Consider the following 21,333-nt stretch of genomic DNA (forward strand, 5'->3'; position numbering starts at 1 on the left):
ACAAGACTGTACGAGCTGTGATGGACCTTATCAACCTTAGCAACACTGCTGCACTTGCAATCCCTCAAAGAAAATTCTTCAGTCTTCATAAACGTTTAATCAGTCGAGTGTAATCATCACTGAACCAACATAATAAGAGTAATATCTATAACTTTTCCAGTCTTCGGGAGATGAAGTTTCTTAAATGAACTGCATGTAATAACTGCAGGAGTGCAGTCATGGCGGCTCTCTGCGGCTCCAAGATTGTAGTATTTGGGAGAAATGTTGCCAGTTTCTCTTCGGTACTTCAAAAGTTTGCAGGTCCTGCAGTGTAAGTTACCCTAGCATTAAATAAGAATATAAGTAGAAGGACTTAGTGTTAGTCAGATGCTGTTAATCACGTCCTAGACAGTGACCCGGTGGCCTGGTGGCTAAAGCTCCCGCTTCACACACGGAGGGCCCGGGTTCGATTCCCGGCGGGTGGAAACATTCGACACGTTTCCTTACACCTGTTGTCCTGTTCACCTAGCAGCAAATAGGTACCTGGGTGTTAGTCGACTGGTGTGGGTCGCATCCTGGGGGACAAGATTAAGGACCCCAATGGAAATAAGTTAGACAGTCCTCGATGATGCACTGACTTTCTTGGGTTATCCTGGGTGGCTAACCCTCCGGGGTTAAAAATCCGAACGAAATCTTATCTTATCTTATCTGACCCTGGGTCGTCACGTCTCTTCTGCTTCTATCAACTTTTATGTACTCGACTGAAGAAGTCTACTGTGTAGGCGAAACGTTTCGAAATAAAGATACCTAACTGTTGCATATGTGTCTTACCTAACAACACCCTGGGGATCCTTGCGGAAATATTCACACTGCTTGACTTGTAGGTTATTAATCCCTTTTCCCTTAAGGGTGGTGTCTTGATGTTGTTAAGGGGCTCTTGATGCAAGGAATTGTAGTAGCTTTCCCCTTCCTTGGATTAAATTTGAATGCCTCACATTTTCTTTGGCACTACGGGTTTAGCATGCCAAGTGAATATAATAATAATAGTAATCCCTTCACAATAGGTGCCCTAATACTGTTGAAGAACTCTTGATCCAAGGAAATGGAACTGGCATCCTCTTGTTGAATTGTACTTAATTGCCAAGGTGCGACCCAAGAAATTGGGCTTGACCCATATGGATTTTAGTTCTTCCACCTGAATAATAATAATTTATTTTCCCTAATGAATGTAATAATCCTTAGCTATTTAAAATATTGATCAGTTATATATTATGAGTGTTTTGGAAGAAATTTGGGTGAATGTGGACTACATTCCCATGTCCCACTTTGCCATTATTTTGTGAGCTGAATTGCCTGAAATTGATGTCATTGTGAATTTGAGACAGTTTTTATTAGTGAAAATGTAAAAAAAAAAAACTAATTCAACCCAACCAGAACCAATGTAACCTCACTTAAGCTAATGTAATCCAACCTAACCTAACGTATAATAATCAATAAGGATATATTACTGTTTAGGGTGATAGGTAATGATATTGTGTTAAGGAGGTAATGAAGGATAGTGCATGGTGATGGTGTGATGGGAGGGTGCATCAGTGACCTAGCTAGACATGCCGGGTCACTGGTTCCCTGCATTGTTATTATTATTAACCCTTAAACTGTCCAAACGTAGATCTACATTCATGTGCGTAGTGCTCTGGACCTTGATCTACGTCTGATTTTTACATGCTTTCTTATGTAAAAAAAAAAAAAAAGTAGATCTACGATCAGAGCGCTACGCACGTCAACATAGATCTACGTTTGGACAGTTTAAGAGTTAAATTATGATTATGGCTAATTTCTCAGTAGATAACATTTATATAACATAAGTACTTTTGTTTCTAGCTATGAATCCTGTTACTTATATTAGCTTTGTTTCTGGCATTTATTCATTGTTTTACTGGCTGCTTAATACCTGGAGTTTACCTGGAGAGAGTTCCGGGGGTCAACGCCCCTGTGGCCCGGTCTGTGACCAGGCCTCATGGTGGATCAGGGCCTGATCAACCAGGCTGTTACTGCTGGCTGCACACAATCCAACGTACGAGCCACAGCCTGGCTGGTCAGGTACTGACTTTAGGTGCCTGTCCAGTGCTTGCTTGAAGACACCCAGGGGTCTATTGGTAATCCCCCTTATGTATGCTGGGTGGCAGTTGAACAGTCTTGGGCCCCTGACACTTATTGTGTTGTCTTTTAGCGTGCTAGTGACACCCCTGCTTTTCATTGGGGGGATGTTGCATCGTCTGCCGAGTCTTATGCTTTCGGAGAGGATGATTTTCATGTGCAAGTTTGGTACTAGTCCCTCTAGGATTTTCAAGGTGTATATACAGTGGACCCCTGGTTTACGATATTATTTCATTCCAGAAGTATGTTCAGGTGCCAGTACTGACCGAATTTGTTCCCATAAGGAATATTGTGAATTAGATTAGTCCATTTCAGACCCCCAAACATACACATACAAACGCACTTACATAAATACACTTACATAATTGGTCGCATTGGGAGCTGATCGTAAACTGGGGGTCCACTGTAATCATGTATCTCTCCCGCCTGAGTTCCAGGGAGTACAGGTTCAGGAACTTCAAGCGCTCCCAGTAATTGAGGTGTTATATATTACTCCCAGATTCTTTTAGTTAGGCTTAACCTTCTATTAAGGTGATATCTTGCACATCCATTCTCTTTTTTTGCAGGCTCAGAACCCTGCAGGTGTCTTCATTGAATTGCATTTGCCAGTTTTCAGTCCATATTGGAAATTTATTTAGACTTCTCAATACTTTTATAAAAATAACAGGAAACCAAGTGACCACTAGAGAAATCACTGTATATTCAGCATAGCTTAGACTTAAATGTAATGTTATTGATAAGTAACCCAAGTTACTCATTAAATGAGGATAAATGTACTCAAGGCTATCAGTACATTTGACATACAGTGCTTAAATAAAAATTTAAATACTGTACTTTGCAGTGTAATGAACAGCAGCACTAATACAGTTAGGGTATCCATATACAAGTCAGCTAAATGCACAAACTGTATATTGTCTAATTAAGGTCTTATTTCATTACAGTAGTTTGGAAAATATTATACATTTGATCACATGACTGATTTCACCTTTTCTTCCATGAGAATGGTTCTCTTACGTTGCAGATAACAGAAGAATGCAAGTGATTATGTAAACAAGGCTCTACTGATGAAATTTTTAAAGGAGAACACTAACGACGGGGCCCCAATAAATTCCTTTATTTTAATATAACAGTGATTTTTAAAGCTTAAGTTCAATACAGTGGACCCTTGCCTAAGGCTATTAATCCGTTCTTGAGAGCTCAATGTTAGGCGAAATTATCGTTAGGCGAATTAATTTTCCCCATAAGAAATAATGGAAATCAAATTTATCCGTTCCTGACACCCCAAAGTATGAACAAAAAAAAATTTTTACCACATGAAATATTAATTTTAATACACACAAACTGAAGAAGACATGCACAGTTACATGACACTTACCTTTATTGAAGATGTGGTGATGATTGAAGGGATGGGAGGAGAGGAGAGTGTTGATGATGTTAGTGTTTAGAAGGGGAATCCCCTTCCATTAGGACTTGAGGTGGCAAGTCCTTTTCCGGGGTTACTTCCCTTCTTCTTTTAATGCCACTAGGACCAGCTTGAGAGTCACTGGACCTCTGTCGCACAACATACCTGTCCATAGAGGCCTGTACCTCCTGTTCCTTTATGACATTCCTAAAGTGTTTCACAACATTGTCAATGTACAGGTTGCCAACATGGCTTGCAATAGCTGTGTGAGGGTGATTTTCATCAAAAAAGGTTTGCACTTTAAGCCACAGTGCACACATTTCCTTAATCTTTGAAGTAGGTAACTTCCTCAATTTCTCTATCCCCTCCTCCGAAGCATTTTCCTCAGGTGTGGCCTCTTGCTGTTGAAGATGATCTAGCAGCTCATCAGTGGTTAGTTCTTCATTGTCCTCCTCCACCAACTCTTCCACATCCTCCCCACTAACCTCCAACCCCAAGGGCTTCCCCCATGCCACAATGGATTCCTCAACTGGTATAGGATTCCCAGGGTTAGCCTCAAACCCTTCAAAATCCCTTTTGTCTACACATTCTGGCCACAGTTTCTTCCAAGCAGAGTTCAAGGTCCTCTTAGTCACTTCCTCCCAAGCCTTACCTATAATGTTTACACAATTGAGGATGCTAAAGTGATCTCTCCAAAACTCTCTTAGAGTCAGTTGAGTTTCTGAGGTCACTACAAAGCACCTTTCAAACATAGCTTTTGTGTACAGTTTCTTGAAGTTGGAAATGACCTGCTGTTCCATGGGCTGCAGGAGAGGAGTGGTATTAGGAGGCAAAAACTTGACCTTAATGAAGCTCATTTCCGCAGAAAGTCACTCTGCCACGTCTGAAGGATGACCAGGAGCATTGTCTATTACCAGGAGGCACTTAAGGTCTAATTTCTTTTCGGTTAGGTAATTTTTCACAGTGGGGGCAAATGCATGGTGTAACCAGTCATAGAAAAAGTCCCTAGTGACCCATGCCTTACTGTTTGCCCTCCACAGCACACACAAATTAGCCTTGAGGACATTGTTTTTCCTGAACACTCTGGGAGTTTCAGAGTGATACACCAATAAAGGCTTCACTTTGCAATCACCACTAGCATTGGCACACATCAACAGAGTAAGCCTGTCTTTCATAGGCTTATGTCCTGGGAGTGCCTTTTCCTCCTGAGTAATGTACGTCCTGTTTGGCATTTTCTTCCAAAACAGGCCTGTTTCGTCACATTTAAACACTTGTTCAGGTTTCAGTCCTTCACTGTCTATGTACTCCTTGAATTCCTGCACACATTTTTCAGCCGCGTTGTGGTCCGAACTGGCAGCCTCACCATGCCTTATCACACTATGTATGCCACTACGATTCTTAAATTTCTCAAACCAACCTTTGCTGGCCTTAAATTCACTCACACCATCACTAGTTGCAGGCATTTTTCTAATTAAATCGTCATGCAACTTCCTGGCCTTTTCACATATGATCGCTTGAGAGATGCTATCTCCTGCTATCTGTTTTTCGTTTATCCACACCAATAACAGTCTCTCAACATCTATCACTTGCGATCTCTGTTTCAAAAACAAAGTTGCACCTTTGGCAAGAACAGCTTCCTTGATTGCCATTTTCTTGGCCACAATAGTAGTGATGGTTGATTGGGGTTTTGTGTACAACATGGCCAGCTCGGAGACATGCACTCCACTTTCATACTTAGCAATGATCTCTTTCTTCATATCCATAGTAATTCTCACTCTTTTTGCTGTAGGGTTGGCACTAGAAGCTTTCTTGGGGCCCATGGTGACTTATTTTGCAGGTGCAATCACTAAAAAGGCTGTGATAATATGAAATGTTCCGATTGTATGCTTGGAAGCGACCACGGTGGCTGGCTTGTAAACACTTGCACCCAAGGAACAAGTGAGGCGGGCTCAGGCCGCACGTGGACACGTCTCAAATGAACCGCGTTGAGCGAGTTTTTTAGCGCTAGCCGAGGCAAAATTTTTGTGTTAAAATGTATCGCTAGGGGGATTTAACGTTATGCGATGCGTTTGTTAGGCAAGGTTCCACTGTATACGTATACAGTGGTCCCTCGCTTTTCGTAGTTCTCGGCAATCATAGATTTCGCAAATCATAGGGATATTTTCGTATAAACATGGGCTCGCTTTTCATAGGTTGACTCGCGAGTAGTAGTTTGTCCGGGACGCGTACGCATGGTGTGAGCCGGGGCGGCAGCCAGTCTGGCATTGTTTACCAGTGAGCGAAGGTCCCCTCACGTGCTCCAGCGAAATATTTCATAATATTCCATTTATTTTAGCGCTTGCAAGTACACTAAATAAGCTACCATGGCTCCAAAGAAAGCTCCTAGTGCCAAGCCTGTGCTAAAGAAGGTGAGAAATACGATTGAATTTAAGAAAAACATCATTGAACAATATGAAAGTGGTACAAGTGCGGCCGAACTGGCCAGGATGTATAAGAAACCCTACACAACCATATGTTCCATAGTGGCCAAGAAAAAGGAAATCAAGGATGCTGTTGTTGCAAAGGGGGTGACTATGCTGACAAAAATGAGATCACCAGTACTCGAAGAGGTTGAGAAGTTATTATTGGTGTGGATAAATGAGAAACAATAAGCAGGAGATACTCTTATGACTTCGATTATTTGTGAAAAGGCTAGGCAGTTGCACAATGATCTGGTAAAGAAATTGCCTGAAAATAGTGGTGATGTGAGTGAATTTAAGGCCAGCAAAGGTTGGTTTGAGAGATTTAAGAACCGTACTGGCATACACAGTGTGGTAAGGCATGGTGAGGCTGCCAGTTCGGACCACAAGGCGACTGAAAAATATGTGCATGAATTCAAGGAGTACATAGAGGCTGAAGGACTGAAACCTGAACAAGTGTTCAATTGTGACAAAACAGGCCTCTTTTGGAAGAAAATGTCAAAGAGGACCTTCATTACACAGGAGGAAAAGGCAATGCCAGGACACAAGCCTATGAAAGACAGGCTGATGCTAATGTTATGTGCTAATGCTAGTGGGGATTGCAAAGTGAAGCCATTACTAGTGTACCATTCTGAAAATCCCAGAGTGTTCAGGAAAAACAATGTTATGAAGAGTAAATTGTGTGTTTTGGAAATCTAATAGTAAGGCATGGGTCACGAGAGAAATTTTCGCCGAATGGTTCAATGAAGTGTTTGGCCCTAGTGTGAAGAATTACCTCCTGGAAAAGAAATTGGATCTCAAGTGCCTGCTAGTAATGGACAATGCACCTGCTCATCCTCCACACTTGGATGACCTAATTTTCGAGGAGTTTTGGTTCATCACAGTAAAGTTCTTGCCCCCGAATACCACTCCTCTCCTCCAGCCCATGGACCAGCAGGTCATTGCAAACTTTAAAAAACTCTACACCAAAGCAATGTTTCACAGGTGCTTGACTGTGACCACAGACACTCACTTGACCCTAAGGGAATTTTGGAGAGAACACTTCAGCATCCTCCACTGCATAACCCTTATAGGTATGGCTTGGGAGGGAGTGACTACTAGGACTTTGAACTCTGCCTGGAGAAAATTGTGGCTAGATTGTGTTGACAAGAGGGATTTTGAAGGGTTTGGGACTGACCCTGATGAGCCTATGTTTTATTTTATTATCACACTGGCAGATTCCCACCAAGGCAGGGTGGCCCGAAAAAGAAAAACTTTCACCATCATTCACTCCATCACTGTCTTGCCAGAAGGGTGCTTTACACTACAGTTTTTAAACTGCAACATTAACACCCCTCCTTCAGAGTGCAGGCACTGTACTTCCCATCTCCAGGACTCAAGTCCGGCCTGCCGGTTTCCCTGAACCCCTTCATAAATGTTACTTTGCTCACACTCCAACAGCACGTCAAGTATTAAAAACCATTTGTCTCCATTCACTCCTATCAAACACGCTCACGCATGCCTGCTGGAAGTCCAAGCCCCTCGCACACAAAACCTCCTTTACCCCCTCCCTCCAACCTTTCCTAGGCCGACCCCTACCCCGCCTTCCTTCCACTACAGACTGATACACTCTTGAAGTCATTCTGTTTCGCTCCATTCTCTCTACATGTCCGAACCACCTCAACAACCCTTCCTCAGCCCTCTGGACAACAGTTTTGGTAATCCCGCACCTCCTCCTAACTTCCAAACTACGAATTCTCTGCATTATATTCACACCACACATTGCTCTCAGACATGACATCTCCAATGCCTCCAGCCTTCTCCTCACTGCAACATTCATCACCCATGCTTCACACCCATATAAGAGCGTTGGTAAAACTGTACTCTCATACATTCCCCTCTTTGCCTCCAAGGACAAAGTTCTTTGTCTCCACAGACTCCTAAGTGCACCACTCACTCTTTTCCCCTCATCAGTTCTATGATTCACCTCATCTTTCATAGACCCATCCGCTGACACGTCCACTCCCAAATATCTGAATACATTCACCTCCTCCATACTCTCTCCCTCCAATCTGATATTCAATCTTTCATCACCTAATCTTTTTGTTATCCTCATAACCTTACTCTTTCCTGTATTCACCTTTAATTTTCTTCTTTTGCACACCCTACCAAATTCATCCACCAATCTCTGCAACTTCTCTTCAGAATCTCCCAAGAGCACAGTGTCATCAGCAAAGAGCAGCTGTGACAACTCCCACTTTGTGTGTGATTCTTTATCTTTTAACTCCACGCCTCTTGCCAAGACCCTCGCATTTACTTCTCTTACAACCCCATCTATAAATATATTAAACAACCACGGTGACATCACACATCCTTGTCTAAGGCCTACTTTTACTGGGAAATAATTTCCCTCTTTCCTACATACTCTAACTTGAGCCTCACTATCCTCGTAAAAACTCTTCACTGCTTTCAGTAACCTACCTCCTACACCATACACTTGCCTATGTCTGTTGTTTAATCAATTGTGGCACTGGGGAGTTCCATGGGGTTGGATGTGAGTTTGGAGGATGTGGAAGAATTGGTGGAAGACCACAATGAAGAGCTCACCACTGAGGAGCTGCAAGAGCTTCAGCAGGAACAGCAACAGATCGCAGCTCGGAATCTTGCTGCAGAGGAGGAAGAAGAGAGATGGAAGAAGGTGCCTTCTTCAGAAATTAAAGAGATTTTTACTATGTGGGGTAAGATGGAAAGCTTTATGGAGAAACATCACCCTGACAAGGTTGTTGCAAGCCATGTTGGCAACATGTACAGTGACAAAGTCTTGGGCCATTTTAGGGAAGTGTTAAAGAGACACCAGAAACAGAGCTCTCTCCACAGTTATTTTGCGAGACAGGACTCCAGTGACTCTCAAGGTGGTCCTAGTGGCATTAAGAAACAGAGAAGAGAAGCAACCCCAGAAAAGCAAATGGTACCAGAGGTGTTGATGGAGGGGGATTCCCCTTCCAAACTATAAATAATCCAATCTCTCTCCTCCTCCAGTCTCCCATACACTAAGAAGAATCTCCAATAAAGGTAAGTGTTATGCTGTTAATGTTTCATTCATCATTTCCCATTGTATTGTTTATGTACTACATGTATAATTCATGTAAAAAATTTGTTTGTTTTAATACTTCTGGGTGTCAGGAACTGATTAATTGTATTTACATTATTTCTTATGGGGAAAATTGATTCTCAAATCGTAGATTTCGTTAATAGTAGCAACTCCAGGAACGGATTAACTATGAAAAACGAGGGACCACTGTATATACGTACAATGATAGATAACTACTGTACCTAACCATATTTTCCAGGTCTCTAGTGTGTACAACACAGACACGGTCCATGTCAAGAGTAAAACGAAGACATACTCAACCACCATTCTGGCTACCCAAAACTACAAGAACAGTGAGTCTCAAATGTTTTTCTTTTCCTTTAATTCATATCTACTTGCCATTGTTGGCAGTTGCACGAGTCCTTGTAGTGATGTGTATTCGTTGTCTGTCTTTATATGAAGTTTTATTTCATAGAACTTTGGTTAATTATGAATGTTTTATACAGCACTATTTTAGGTTGAATATGCATTATAGGATTAACACTAATACTATGCCATTTTTTAACCCCATAACTGTTGAAACCCTGAAATTACCGTAAAAGCATTAACTGTGTCAGGAATTTAAAAAATGCTTCTGAAACAGTAGAGAATTTGTTTCTGAAAGTAATTACACTAAAAATATAAAATTTGAGGGAAAACTTGTGGAATTACACAGGTCCAAAGATGGTGGTCTGGGAGCAGTTTATGCATTGGTAATTTCACTCACTTTGAGTTCTATTTTAAGCCATTTTCATTGAAAAAATATTAGTTACTTTGCTAGTATTCCTTCTGTCCTATTGATTGAGCACGTGAAACCCCATTCAACTTTCAGAACTACCCTGTAAAGTGTACAGAAGTCATTAATTTGGCAAAATTTTCACAATTTACAAAAAATTCCAATTTAGAGTCCAAAATAAACATTGTAAGTATTCCAACCACTAAAGCAGCATTCTTGCCCTCCCCCCCCCCAAAAAAAAAGTTTTACCTTATGTTTTTGGATAATAAAATACATCCAGGAATGATTGGCAGACCTAGTAAAAACCCATCAAACAAATCAAGGAAGGAAGACCTTACCCATTCTCAGGAAAATCATCAAAACTCAAATGTTTCTGCTACTTTCAGCCTGAGTTCAAGCTACAGTACTTCTGGTCCTGAAACCATTCAAAATTATCTATACTTAAGAACATAAGAACATTAGAAAGAAGGAACACTGCAACAGGCCTACTGACCCATGCAGAGCAAGTCCATGTCCCCTTCCCCCCTGGATTAGCCCAATGACCCACCCAGTCTGGTCACCTCCACTCAAAGAAGGAGCACGGCACCAGACCCAGCAGCACAAGCTAGTCAGGTCCAACTCACACCCACCCACACCCACTCGTGTATTTATCTAACCTATTTTTAAAACTACACAATGTTTTAGCCTCAATAACTGTACTCGGGAGATTGTTCCACTCATCCACAACTCTATTACCAAACCAGTGCTTTCCTATATCCTTTCTGAATCTGAATTTTTCCAACTTGAAACCATTGCTGTGAGTCCTGTCTTGGCTGGAAATTTTCAGCACGCTATTTACATCCCCTTTATTTATTCCTGTTTTCCATTTATACACCTCGATCAAATCCCCCCTAATTCTACGCCTTTCGAGAGAGTGCAGATTCAGGGCCCTCAGTCTATCCTCATAGGGAAGATTTCTGATACATGGGATCATCTTTGTCATCCTCCTCTGTACGTTTTCCAGTGCATTTATATCCATTCTGTAATACGGTGACCAGAACTGAGCAGCTTAGTCTAAATGAGGCCTAACCAAGGATATATAGAGTTGAAGAACAACATGAGGACTTCTATTATTTATACTTCTAGATATGAAGTCAAGAATTCTGTTAGCTTATTGCGAACACTAATGCACTGTTGTCTTGGTTTTAGATTACTACTAACCAGAACTCCTAAATCCTTTTCGCAATCAGTAGTATTAGGATCTACATTATTTAGTTTATATGTGGCATGGTTATTTACCTGTCCAACATTTAGAACTTTGCATTTGTCAATATTAAACTGCATCTGCCACTTCTCTGACCATTGCATCAGTCTATTCAAATTATCCTGGAGTGCTCTAGTGTCCTCATTAGAATGAATTGGACGGCCTATTTTGGTGTCATCAGCAAATTTGCTTATGTCGCTATTTATTCCCTCATCTATGTCGTTTATGTAAATTGTGAACAACAACTGGCCCAACACTGACCCCTGAGGAACACCGCTTGTGACGTGCCCCCATTCTGATTTCTCCCCATTTATCCAAACTCTCTGCTGCCTATTTGTCAGCCATGCCTCTACCTAGGAAAAAATTTCTCCTATTCCGTGTGCCTTAAGTTTCCTCAATACCCTCTGGTGTGGAACTCTATCGAAAGCCTTACTGAAGTCCATATACACAATATCATATTCATTACCATGATCTACCTCCTCAGACACCTTAGTGAAAAGAATTAGTAAATTCGTAAGACAGGAACGCCCCTTTGTAAAACCGTGTTGAGATTCATTAATCAATCTGTGCCTATCAAGATGGCTACGAATTGCTTCGGCAATTATTGATTCCATAAATTTTCCCACTGTGGAGGTAAGGCTTATTGGTCTATAGTTCGAAGCCAAGGACCTGTCACCTGCCTTGTAAATAGGTATTACATTTGCCATTTTCCACTTATCAGGCACTATGCCAGTTTGTAGTGATATGTTAAAAAGATTAGCCAAAGGTATGCTGAGTTCCTCTTTACATTCCTTTAACACCCTTGCAAACAGTTCATCAGGACCTGGGGATTTGTTAGGTTTTAGTTTCTCTATTTGTCTGAGGACCATGTCACTAGTTACTGCAATTGTGCATAGTTTATCATCATCCTGTTCTACATAATCTATTATTTCAGGAATATCGCTAGTATTTTCTTGGGTGAAAACTGAGAGGAAGTAGGCACTGAGAATTTCACACATATCCTTATCACTGTCAGTGATCTGACCAGAGTTACTCTTAAGTGCGCCAATCTTGTCCCTAATCTTACTTCTGTATACCTGAAAGAACTCTTTTGGGTTAGTCTTTAAATCCCTTGCGACCTTAGCCTCATAATCCCTTTTTGCTTTTCTTATTCCTTTCTTTATTTCTCTCTTTAATTGAATATATTGATTTCTTAACTGCCCATCCCCTCCTTTGATATGCCTATATATTAAGGAGTAAGTTTTCCATTATATCAATTGATACCAAGAAACAGCCAATAAAACCATCCTAGAAAACACCCCAAAGTTGCTATTTTAAACTGAATGCAAGGTCAGAGATTTGCTTTTCTTATTATGCACCATCTATAACTCAGTCAATATACCTCCCACTCTTGCATCTTGCTGCACAACTTTCTAACTTCTGCATATTTCATTATACATTGCTTTGTCAAGATGACCATAATATATCAAGTATTAGGTGCAGGATTTTTTTTATCCTTTTCAGTAATTTTTCAAAATATTTTACCCATTCACTGAATTCCTCTGCCCTTGTTGACTCTGGTTTATATGTATGGCTAATTATGTGGCTTCTCCTACTCTGCCCCCTTTGAGTTTTAGTACAGTGTATCAACTACATAATTTGATTATACAATTCTGTGCAAATAATTATGTAAGTATTGCTTACAGTACTGTATATACTGTTATTGATGTAATATTTATTTTATCAGAGATACCCTGAGAACTTGACATCAGAGAATGAAGCCTTTGTCAGTGAAGTTATTGCAGACCAGTATTCCTCTCCATTGAAGTCAGATCCATGGGAAAGAGGTGTTTGGAATGAAAAATCACTTAGGTGTGGAGTCATTGCAAAAAAGATTGGTATATACCCTCTGTGGACCAAAGATGGTACAAGGCTTTTAACAACATTATTGCAAGTAAGCTCACCCATAATTTTACAAGAATTGTCTTACTTTATTTAGCATCCCCTCACAAACAGGTTCTAAATTATGATAATTATATTAACTGAAAAATATATCATATACTCTGTATATTTAATGTGAATTGCCATTGGCAAAATAATTTTCAGGTGTTGGCATCATATTACATCTGCTTATTCAGTCATGATTTAGAATATGTTATGAATAATATTTTTAGCCTTTTACTACATTTATTATGTATTTCTGAAAGGTATTTTGAAGTTTTCTTGCATAGTAAGTTTTGACTTTCAACATGGATAGTACCGTTTTTTTTTTTTTTTTTTACAAAATAAAGGATAAGTATTGTATTATAATTGGGCAGTGTGTAGCCCTCTGGTAGTTACTTTTAAGAGAACCATTAAGAGGTAGAGGTCCTTTTTCTACACAGTGAAGCAGTAACAGATACTGATACTCCAATAATTTCTAGCATTCTCTCTGCACATTTTGCTTTTAATAGTTAACGTATTGTGGCCTTGTACTAGAGGATGAGTCTTCTAATATTTTGAGATCAGGTTGAGTGAAGGGAGTTTATCAGGGTTCATTGTGTTTTTCTTTTTTTTCAACAAGTTGGCTGTCTCCCACCGAGGCAGGGTGACCCAAAAAGAAAGAAAATCCCCAAAAAGAAAAATACTTTCATCATCATTCAACACTTTCACCTCACTCACACATAATCACTGTCTTTGCAGAGGCACCCAGATACAACAGTTTAGAAGCATATATAAAGATATATAACATATCCAGCTATATAAAAATACAGTGGACCCCCGGTTAACGATATTTTTTCACTCCATAAGTATGTTCAGGTGCCAGTACTGACCGAATTTATTCCCATAAGGAATATTGTGAAGTAGATTAGTCCAATTCAGACCCCCAAACATACACGTACAAACGCACTTACATAAATACACTTACATAATTGGTCGCATTCGGAGGTAATCGTTATGCGGGGGTCCACTGTAATTGGTTTCCCTGAATCCCTTCACTAATTATTACCCTGCTCACACTCCAACAGCTCGTCAGGTTCCAAAAACCATTCGTCTCCATTCACTCCTATCTAACACACTCACACGTGCTTGCTGGAAATCCAAACCCCTTACCCACAAAACCTCCTTTACCCCCTCCCTCCCACCTTTTCAAGGATGACCCCTACCCCGCCTTCCCTCCTCTACAGATTTATACGCTCTCCAAGTTATTTTTCGTTGATCCATTCTTTCTAAAAGACCAAACCACCTCAACAACCCCTCTTCAGCCCTCTTGACTACTACTTTTAGTAACTCCACACCACCTAATTTTCACACTCTGAATTCTCTACATAATATTTACACAACACATTGCCCTTAGACAGGGTATCTGCACTGCCTCCGGCCACCTCCTTGCTTCAGCATTTGTAGCCCAAGCTTCACACCCATATAAGAGTGTTGGTACCACTGTACTTTCATACATTCCCTTCTTTGCCTCCATGGATAACGTTTTTTGTCTCTACAGATACCTCAACGCACCACTCGCCTTTTTTCCTTTATCAGTTCTATGGTTAACCTCATCCTTCATAAACCCATCTGCTTATAAGTCATCTCCCAAATATCTGAAAACATTCGCTTCTTCCGTATTCCCTCTCTCCAATGCGATATCCAATTTTTCTTTATCTAAATCATTTGAAACCCTCATCACCTTACTCTATCTATGTTCACTTTCAACTTTCTACCTTTACACAACCTCCCAAACTCATCTACTAACCTTTGCAACTTTTCTTTAGAATCTCCCATAAGCACAGTATCATCAGCAAAAAGTAACTGTGTCAACTCCCATTTTGTATTTACTTCCCCATAATTTAATCCAACCCTTCTCCCCAACATCCTAGCATTTACTTCTTTTACAACCCCATCTATAAATATATTAAACAACCATGGTGACATTACACATCCCTATTGAAGACCTACTTTTACTGGGAAGAAATCTCCCTCTTCTACACACCCTAACCTGAGCCTCATTGTCCTCATAAAAACTCTTTACAGCATTTAGTAACTTACTACCTATTCCATATACTTGCAACATCTGCCACATTGCTTCCCTGTCCACTCTATCATATGCCTTTTCTAAATCCATAAATGCAATGAAAACTTCCCTACCTTTATTGAAATACTGTTCACATATATGCTTCAATGTAAACACTTGATCTACACATCCCCTACCCACTCTAAAGCCTCCTTGCTTCTCTGCCAACACTATATCCCCCCTGCTTTTAACATTTCTGTTATGATCCCATCAGTTCCAGCTGCTTTACCCCCTTTCATTCTACGTAATGCCTCATGCACCTCCCCCACACTCACATCCTACTCTTCTTCACTCCTGAAAGATGTTATACCTCCCTGACCAGTGCATGAAATTACCACCTCCCTTTCTTCATCAACATTTAAAAGTTCCTTGAGATGTTCCTGCCATCTACCCAATACCTCCAGCTCCCCATATACTAACTCCCCTACTCTGTTTTTAACTGACAAATCCATTTGTTCCCTAGGCTTTCTTAACTTGTTTATCTCACTCCAAAATCTTCTCTTATTTTCATCAAAATTGCTCTCCTTTTGCACACTCTCACCACTCTTCACCTTTCTTTTACTCTCCATATACTCTGCACTTCATAACACTTCTGCTTTGTAAAAATCTCTCATAAGCTACCTTTTTCTCTTTTATCATGCCCTTTATCATCATTCCACCAATCAGTCCTCTTTTCTCCTGCACCCACCCTCCTGTAGCTACAAACTTCTGCCCCACATTCTAATAATGCATTTTTAAAACTATTCCAACCCTCTTTAACCCCCCCCTATCCCCACCCCCCAGTTCTCATACTTGCACTAGCCCACCTTTCTGCCAATAGTTACTTATATCTCACCCTAACTTCCTCCTCCCTTAGTTTACATGGTATATAGAGAAAAATTTTTTTTTGGATTTTACCTACTAATTGGCATTATTCCATATTATTCTGTGTGGCAACACACTGTAAGTCTTGCAATAAAAGCTTTACTTATGCATATCTAACTTGTGTGAAATTTCAGGTATCTGACAATCATGTGATTAAGTACATACCACCAGAAGAGTTAATTGAGCATAGAGTTAAAAAGAGGAAGAGAGAATTTGGTGCCCTGATTATTGGATCAGATTCAGCTGATCCTAGAATGGTAAGTTTTCACATTAGTTTCTGCTCACCTTGCCTACATCTTCCTGTTTTCATCTTAACTTTATCTTAATTGCAATTATTATTGGATTTGTTTTTTCTCAGCCTTGCTCATTCACAGAAATAATCATAGCTAACAGTGCACTGCATTCAAATTAGTTATTCTTTTACGCACTCATTACTTTTTAAGTGTTGCCTGAGTTAGCTGATCTTTCTGTGAACTAATTAATTGATGGGCATAAGTGGTATAAAATACTGTCAAGTTGCAAAACGGACACATAAGCAGTTTGGACACAATATTAAGAATATTTCATTGGCAGACCAAGCTTTTTAAAGTGTATAGTGTGTACATATATAGGAAACTTGGGAATATGTAAGTAATGTGTGCAGCTTGATCTACAAGTAAATTGTTGTCTTAATTATGTGTTTAATCTACCTATGCATCTTTGTTTAGCATCTTGGCTTTTTTTTTTTATTTATTTATTTGAACTTCTCACATCTTCCTCAATCCAATTCTGCTACTTTGGTCTTCTCTTCTTGTATCTGGGCTGGACCTACTTTCTGGAGTGTGCCAAAATCATCACTTCACTGATCAGTGATACCTTGCACAAAGCCAGGAAACTAGGGAACAGTCTCTGTAGCATTGACAGGAACTACTGAACACATTCACAATGTAGTCTCCAATACAAATGTTGATAAAAGATTTATACTGAACTGTGTGCTCTCAACCCTGCACTCCAGTAGCATTTGTAAGGAAAGTGATAGATTAGAGAGTGACTTCATTCTAAACCTCATGCACAATCACACAGCTCCAGGAAAGTTTTCAGCAATCTGGATTCCACTTGTTCTCATGGACAACCTTTAACACTACAAAGAAATTAGCAGACTCCAGAACAGGAATACAGTTTACAACAATCATTGTTTTTACCATTGACAATATTCATCTGAGGATTATCCATAAACTTATTGCTCTATACTCAGTCATTGAAAGGACATAGGCAGATCAGAGGCCATTAACCCTTTCAGGGTCCAGAGGCTGAATTTCAAAGTGTGCATCAGGGCCCAAGAATTTTCAAAAAATAATTTTTATTTTTTCTTACGAAATGGTAGATAATCTTTTTCTGAAGGTAATAAAACAAAAAGTACGAAATTTGGTGGGAAATTGACGAAATTATGCTCTCGCGAATTTTGATGTGTCGGTGATATTTACGCACCAACGATCTTGCCGACTTTGACTCCCATTTTAGGCCAATTACATTATTCCAGTCGACCAAATTCTTAGCTATTTCACTAGTATTACTTCTACTCTATCGATTGAGAACAAGAAATCGCCAAGTCAACTGTTTCAACTACAAAATAAAGTGATCGGAAATTGGTAATTTGGCCAATTTAATGCAAAGTTCAAAATATTCCAATTTCAAAATAGGGTCCAGAATAAACAATGCAGGCATTCCTGGCACTAAACTAACATTTCCTCTGTTCATTATTTACGTTTTCAGGCTTTACAAATGAATTCCATTTTTGATTTTTAATTCACATAATGAATTTTTATTCAAACCAAAAAATAGATTTACTGTTATGCAATATTGTAATACAGTAATTGTATAAATAATGTCACCACATTTGTGAACATATATTAGACCCACCAGCTGGCGTGTATTAGACGTGTGAGGTCATTTGTTTACCCTTGAACATCGGCAAAAATTTAACATTTCCGCTACCTTGAGCTCAGTTTCAGCCATTTTCAGTAATAAACCCAATCAAAATCATTTCTATTTCTGTAATATATCTTCCATTCTATCAAATGAGACCAAGAAATCGCAAATACAACTATAAAAACATATGAAAAACACTGCAAAGTCGCTGTTTTAATCGAAAATTACTGTCTGTTTTATTTCTCTCATTATGCATCGTGTGCTGCAGGATTTGTTTTATGTGGTGCACACATACCACATGGATGTATCCTCTCATATCTAGGCCCAAATTTACCGCTCACAGCTTATCAGAGTGAGCTGAGCTCATGGCGTATATGTACGGTTTGGACCCTCAACGTAAAGCTGTAGATCTACAGCACGGACCCTGAAAGGGTATATATAAATCTTAATCTACATTTTAGACACTATGCAGATACAGGGATCAAGGATCTTGCAGCCTGTCAAAGTCCTTTTGCTTGATAAACTCTGCAACTTTGCCTTTACAGGTATTTACAATTTAGTATTGGAAATGAAAGGGAAGAAGTCAGAATGAAAGGCAAAAAAAAAAAAAATAGGAATTAACTATTTATTTAGAAACTTGTAAGTACATATACGTATCAGCCAATTGTTCTCTGATGATTACCAGGGTTGTTAGTTTTGTTCTGCAGCAATCCTCCCTCTTTATTGTTACTGACACAGTAAGGAAAAAATTAAATTTTGCTTTGACAAGAATGTGGGGACAGAGGAACAGACTGCTTGGTACCTGAGTGATTGGGGGAAAACGCTCTCATAGGCTTTTTACGAGCTTCGTCTTATGGGTAGGGTCATTGGGTAGCTTAAAAATAAGACAGACAAAAGTATGAGTGAGAAGGGTTGGATTTAAGACTTGCATGCAATGGCCCAAAAGACATAATGCAGTGCTCCTCCATTTTTATATTCTTATTCCTTTAATATAATTGGTTCATAGGTAGTGGATCTGCAGTTTGGGCACTCAGAATTTTCCATTTTTCATTGTGTTGCATTAATGAGATAAATGAAAATAGACAGGATTTTTTTTAAACACACCAGCCATCGCCCACTGAGGTAGGGTAACCCTAAGAAGAAGAAATGGTTTATTACTCACTCCATCATCATCTTGCCAGAGGCACACTGACATAATGGCTCAGGTACCTCTCCCAACTGCAGTATCTCCATCTCTCCTTCAAAGTGCAGGTGCTGTACTTCCCACCTCCTGCACTAAGTTCGACTCACTGGTTTTCCTGAATTCCTTCATAAATTCTACCTTGCTCACACTCCCATAACACGTCAAGCCATAAAAACCACTCGCCTCCACATCCATCCAACATGCTCACGTACGCCTCTTGGATGTCCAAGCCCTTCACATACAAAACCTCCTTTATCCTCCCCTGTCTTCAGCCTTTCCTAGGATGACCCCCTACCTCACCCACCATCAGCTACAGATTTATACACCCTCAGCCATCCTATTTGCTGTATCCTCTATAAATGTCCAAACCACCTTGAAGTATGCTCAAATCTATTGATAAAGTAATTTATTATTTCCAGTACAGTACATATTTAAATTTTTATTTCAGGTCACAAAGGAGTACTTCAATATGTTTTCGGACTCGGGAGTTCTCCCAAAGAAAAAACTGAGTAAATTTCTTATCACACCTAATGCCAAGTTGGCTCCAGGCACACCCCTTTATGCGTCTCATTTCCGGCCTGGATATTATGTTGATATTGCTGGTGTCACGTAAGTTTATTGTCTTATGTTAATTTAAAGAAAGCAACTAATTTACCTGGAGTAAAGGGCTGATTACTTTTTTCTTTGCATTTTTTCACTAGTAAAAAAAAATTAATTTGGAAGATATCAAATCATTATTTAGTGGTAGCTACAGTAAAAGTAAGGAGTAGATGGAGTACAAGGAGACTGGCACCAGTTGGTAAGAGGGAAATGAAAACAAGTGAATTAAAGAGAGAGACAGTTTTGGAAACACAGTCAACTACATGTACTGGAAAAAAGGTGGGCTAGAGAAAGTGTAGGAAAGGAGATTGAAGTAAGGGGTAAATTTAAGAATACATTGCTAAGAGTGGGCAGTGGAGGTTTGTGGGTATAGGAGGGTGGATGCAGGTGGAAAGAGGAGTGATTGGTGGATTGTTGAGGTAAAGCTGGTAAGGGAGAAAAAATTAACATACGAGAGGTTTTTACAATGTAAAAGTGATAGACTGAAGGTAGAGTATATGAAGAAGAGAGGTTAAGAGTGGTGAGGAAGTTAAAAAGGAGAGCCATTGAGAGAATGGGTGAGTCATTATCAACAAATTTTGCTGAGACTAGGAAACTGTTTTGAAAAGGGATCAATAAGGTGAGGAAATCTGGAGAGTAGATGGATGTAGCAGCTAAAAATGCAAGCAGAAGGATGTTAGATGGAAAGGTGGAGATATTGGTAAGATGGAGAAAATATTTTGATTTGTTGAATGTTAGTGGTGGAGGGGAGGCAGTGATTTCATGCATGGAGCAGGGAGGAATAACATTGTATAGGAGTGAGGAGGAGACTGAAGTGGATGTGGAGAAAGGGGGTATCAGCTGGGATAGATGGGGCTAGTGTGATGTAGTGGTTCTTGTTTGTTCAGTATATGCGTGACAGAAGGGAAGGTACCATAGTAGTGGCAGAGAGCATGCATAGTTCCCTTATATAAGGAAAAAGGGGATAAGAGGACTTGAGTCCTGGAGAAGGTAAGTACAATGCTTCTGCTGTGAAGGAGGGGTGGTGATATTTGCTGCTTTGATCTGAACTGTAGTATTGGCATGCCTCTGGTAAAACAGTGATAAAGTAAATGATAGTGAAAGTGTTTCTTCTTTTTTGGGTCACCCTACCCCAGTGGAAGACGGCTGGTGGGAAAAACCTGTTGTTGAAAGGATTAGGGGCAAGGCAGTAAGTAGGACTGCAGAGGAGCAGGGAGGATTTAGGACGGGTAGGGGATGTGTAGAACAAGTGTTGACATTGAACATTGAAGCATATTAGTGAGCAATACTTAGGATAAAGAGCTGTCTGTTGCATTTATGGATTTAGGAAAGGAATATGATAGGGTGGATAGGGAAGATATTGCAAATGTATGGAAAAGGAGGTAAAGTAAGGGTGAAAGATTTTTTATGCAGTTAGTGAGGCTCGGGTTAGGATGTGTAGGAGAGAAGGGGGACTATATCCTAGTGACAGTAAGAATTGGACAGGGATATATGATGTCACCATGATTGTTTAACATTTATAGATGGGGTTGTGAAAAAAGTTCATAGTCTCTCCTCACTTAATGACATACTCGTTTAACGACTGCTTGGACTTACGACCAGATCTCTGACCAATGTGCATACCTAAGTAATGTGTATTAGAGCTGATTTCCTCTATTCTGTTTGT

The 21,333-nt window shown here is 39.9% G+C and overlaps 1 protein-coding gene across 1 annotated transcript in view; it reads left to right on the top strand.

Annotated features, from left to right (window-relative positions):
* mRpL3 (mitochondrial ribosomal protein L3) overlaps positions 1–21,333 on the top strand; it is a 49,131-nt gene continuing 27,798 nt past the window's right edge. Inside the window, exons 1-5 of the mRNA XM_070090205.1 lie at positions 1–310; positions 9,327–9,420; positions 12,812–13,018; positions 16,111–16,233; positions 19,516–19,676. Of these exons, the coding sequence (XP_069946306.1) occupies positions 219–310; positions 9,327–9,420; positions 12,812–13,018; positions 16,111–16,233; positions 19,516–19,676 (677 nt within the window). The 5' untranslated portion in view covers positions 1–218. The remainder of the gene's footprint in view (positions 311–9,326; positions 9,421–12,811; positions 13,019–16,110; positions 16,234–19,515; positions 19,677–21,333) is intronic.

This window comes from Cherax quadricarinatus, chromosome 31 (assembly GCF_038502225.1).
Source record: "Cherax quadricarinatus isolate ZL_2023a chromosome 31, ASM3850222v1, whole genome shotgun sequence".
In the NCBI taxonomy this organism is placed as follows: domain Eukaryota; kingdom Metazoa; phylum Arthropoda; class Malacostraca; order Decapoda; family Parastacidae; genus Cherax; species Cherax quadricarinatus.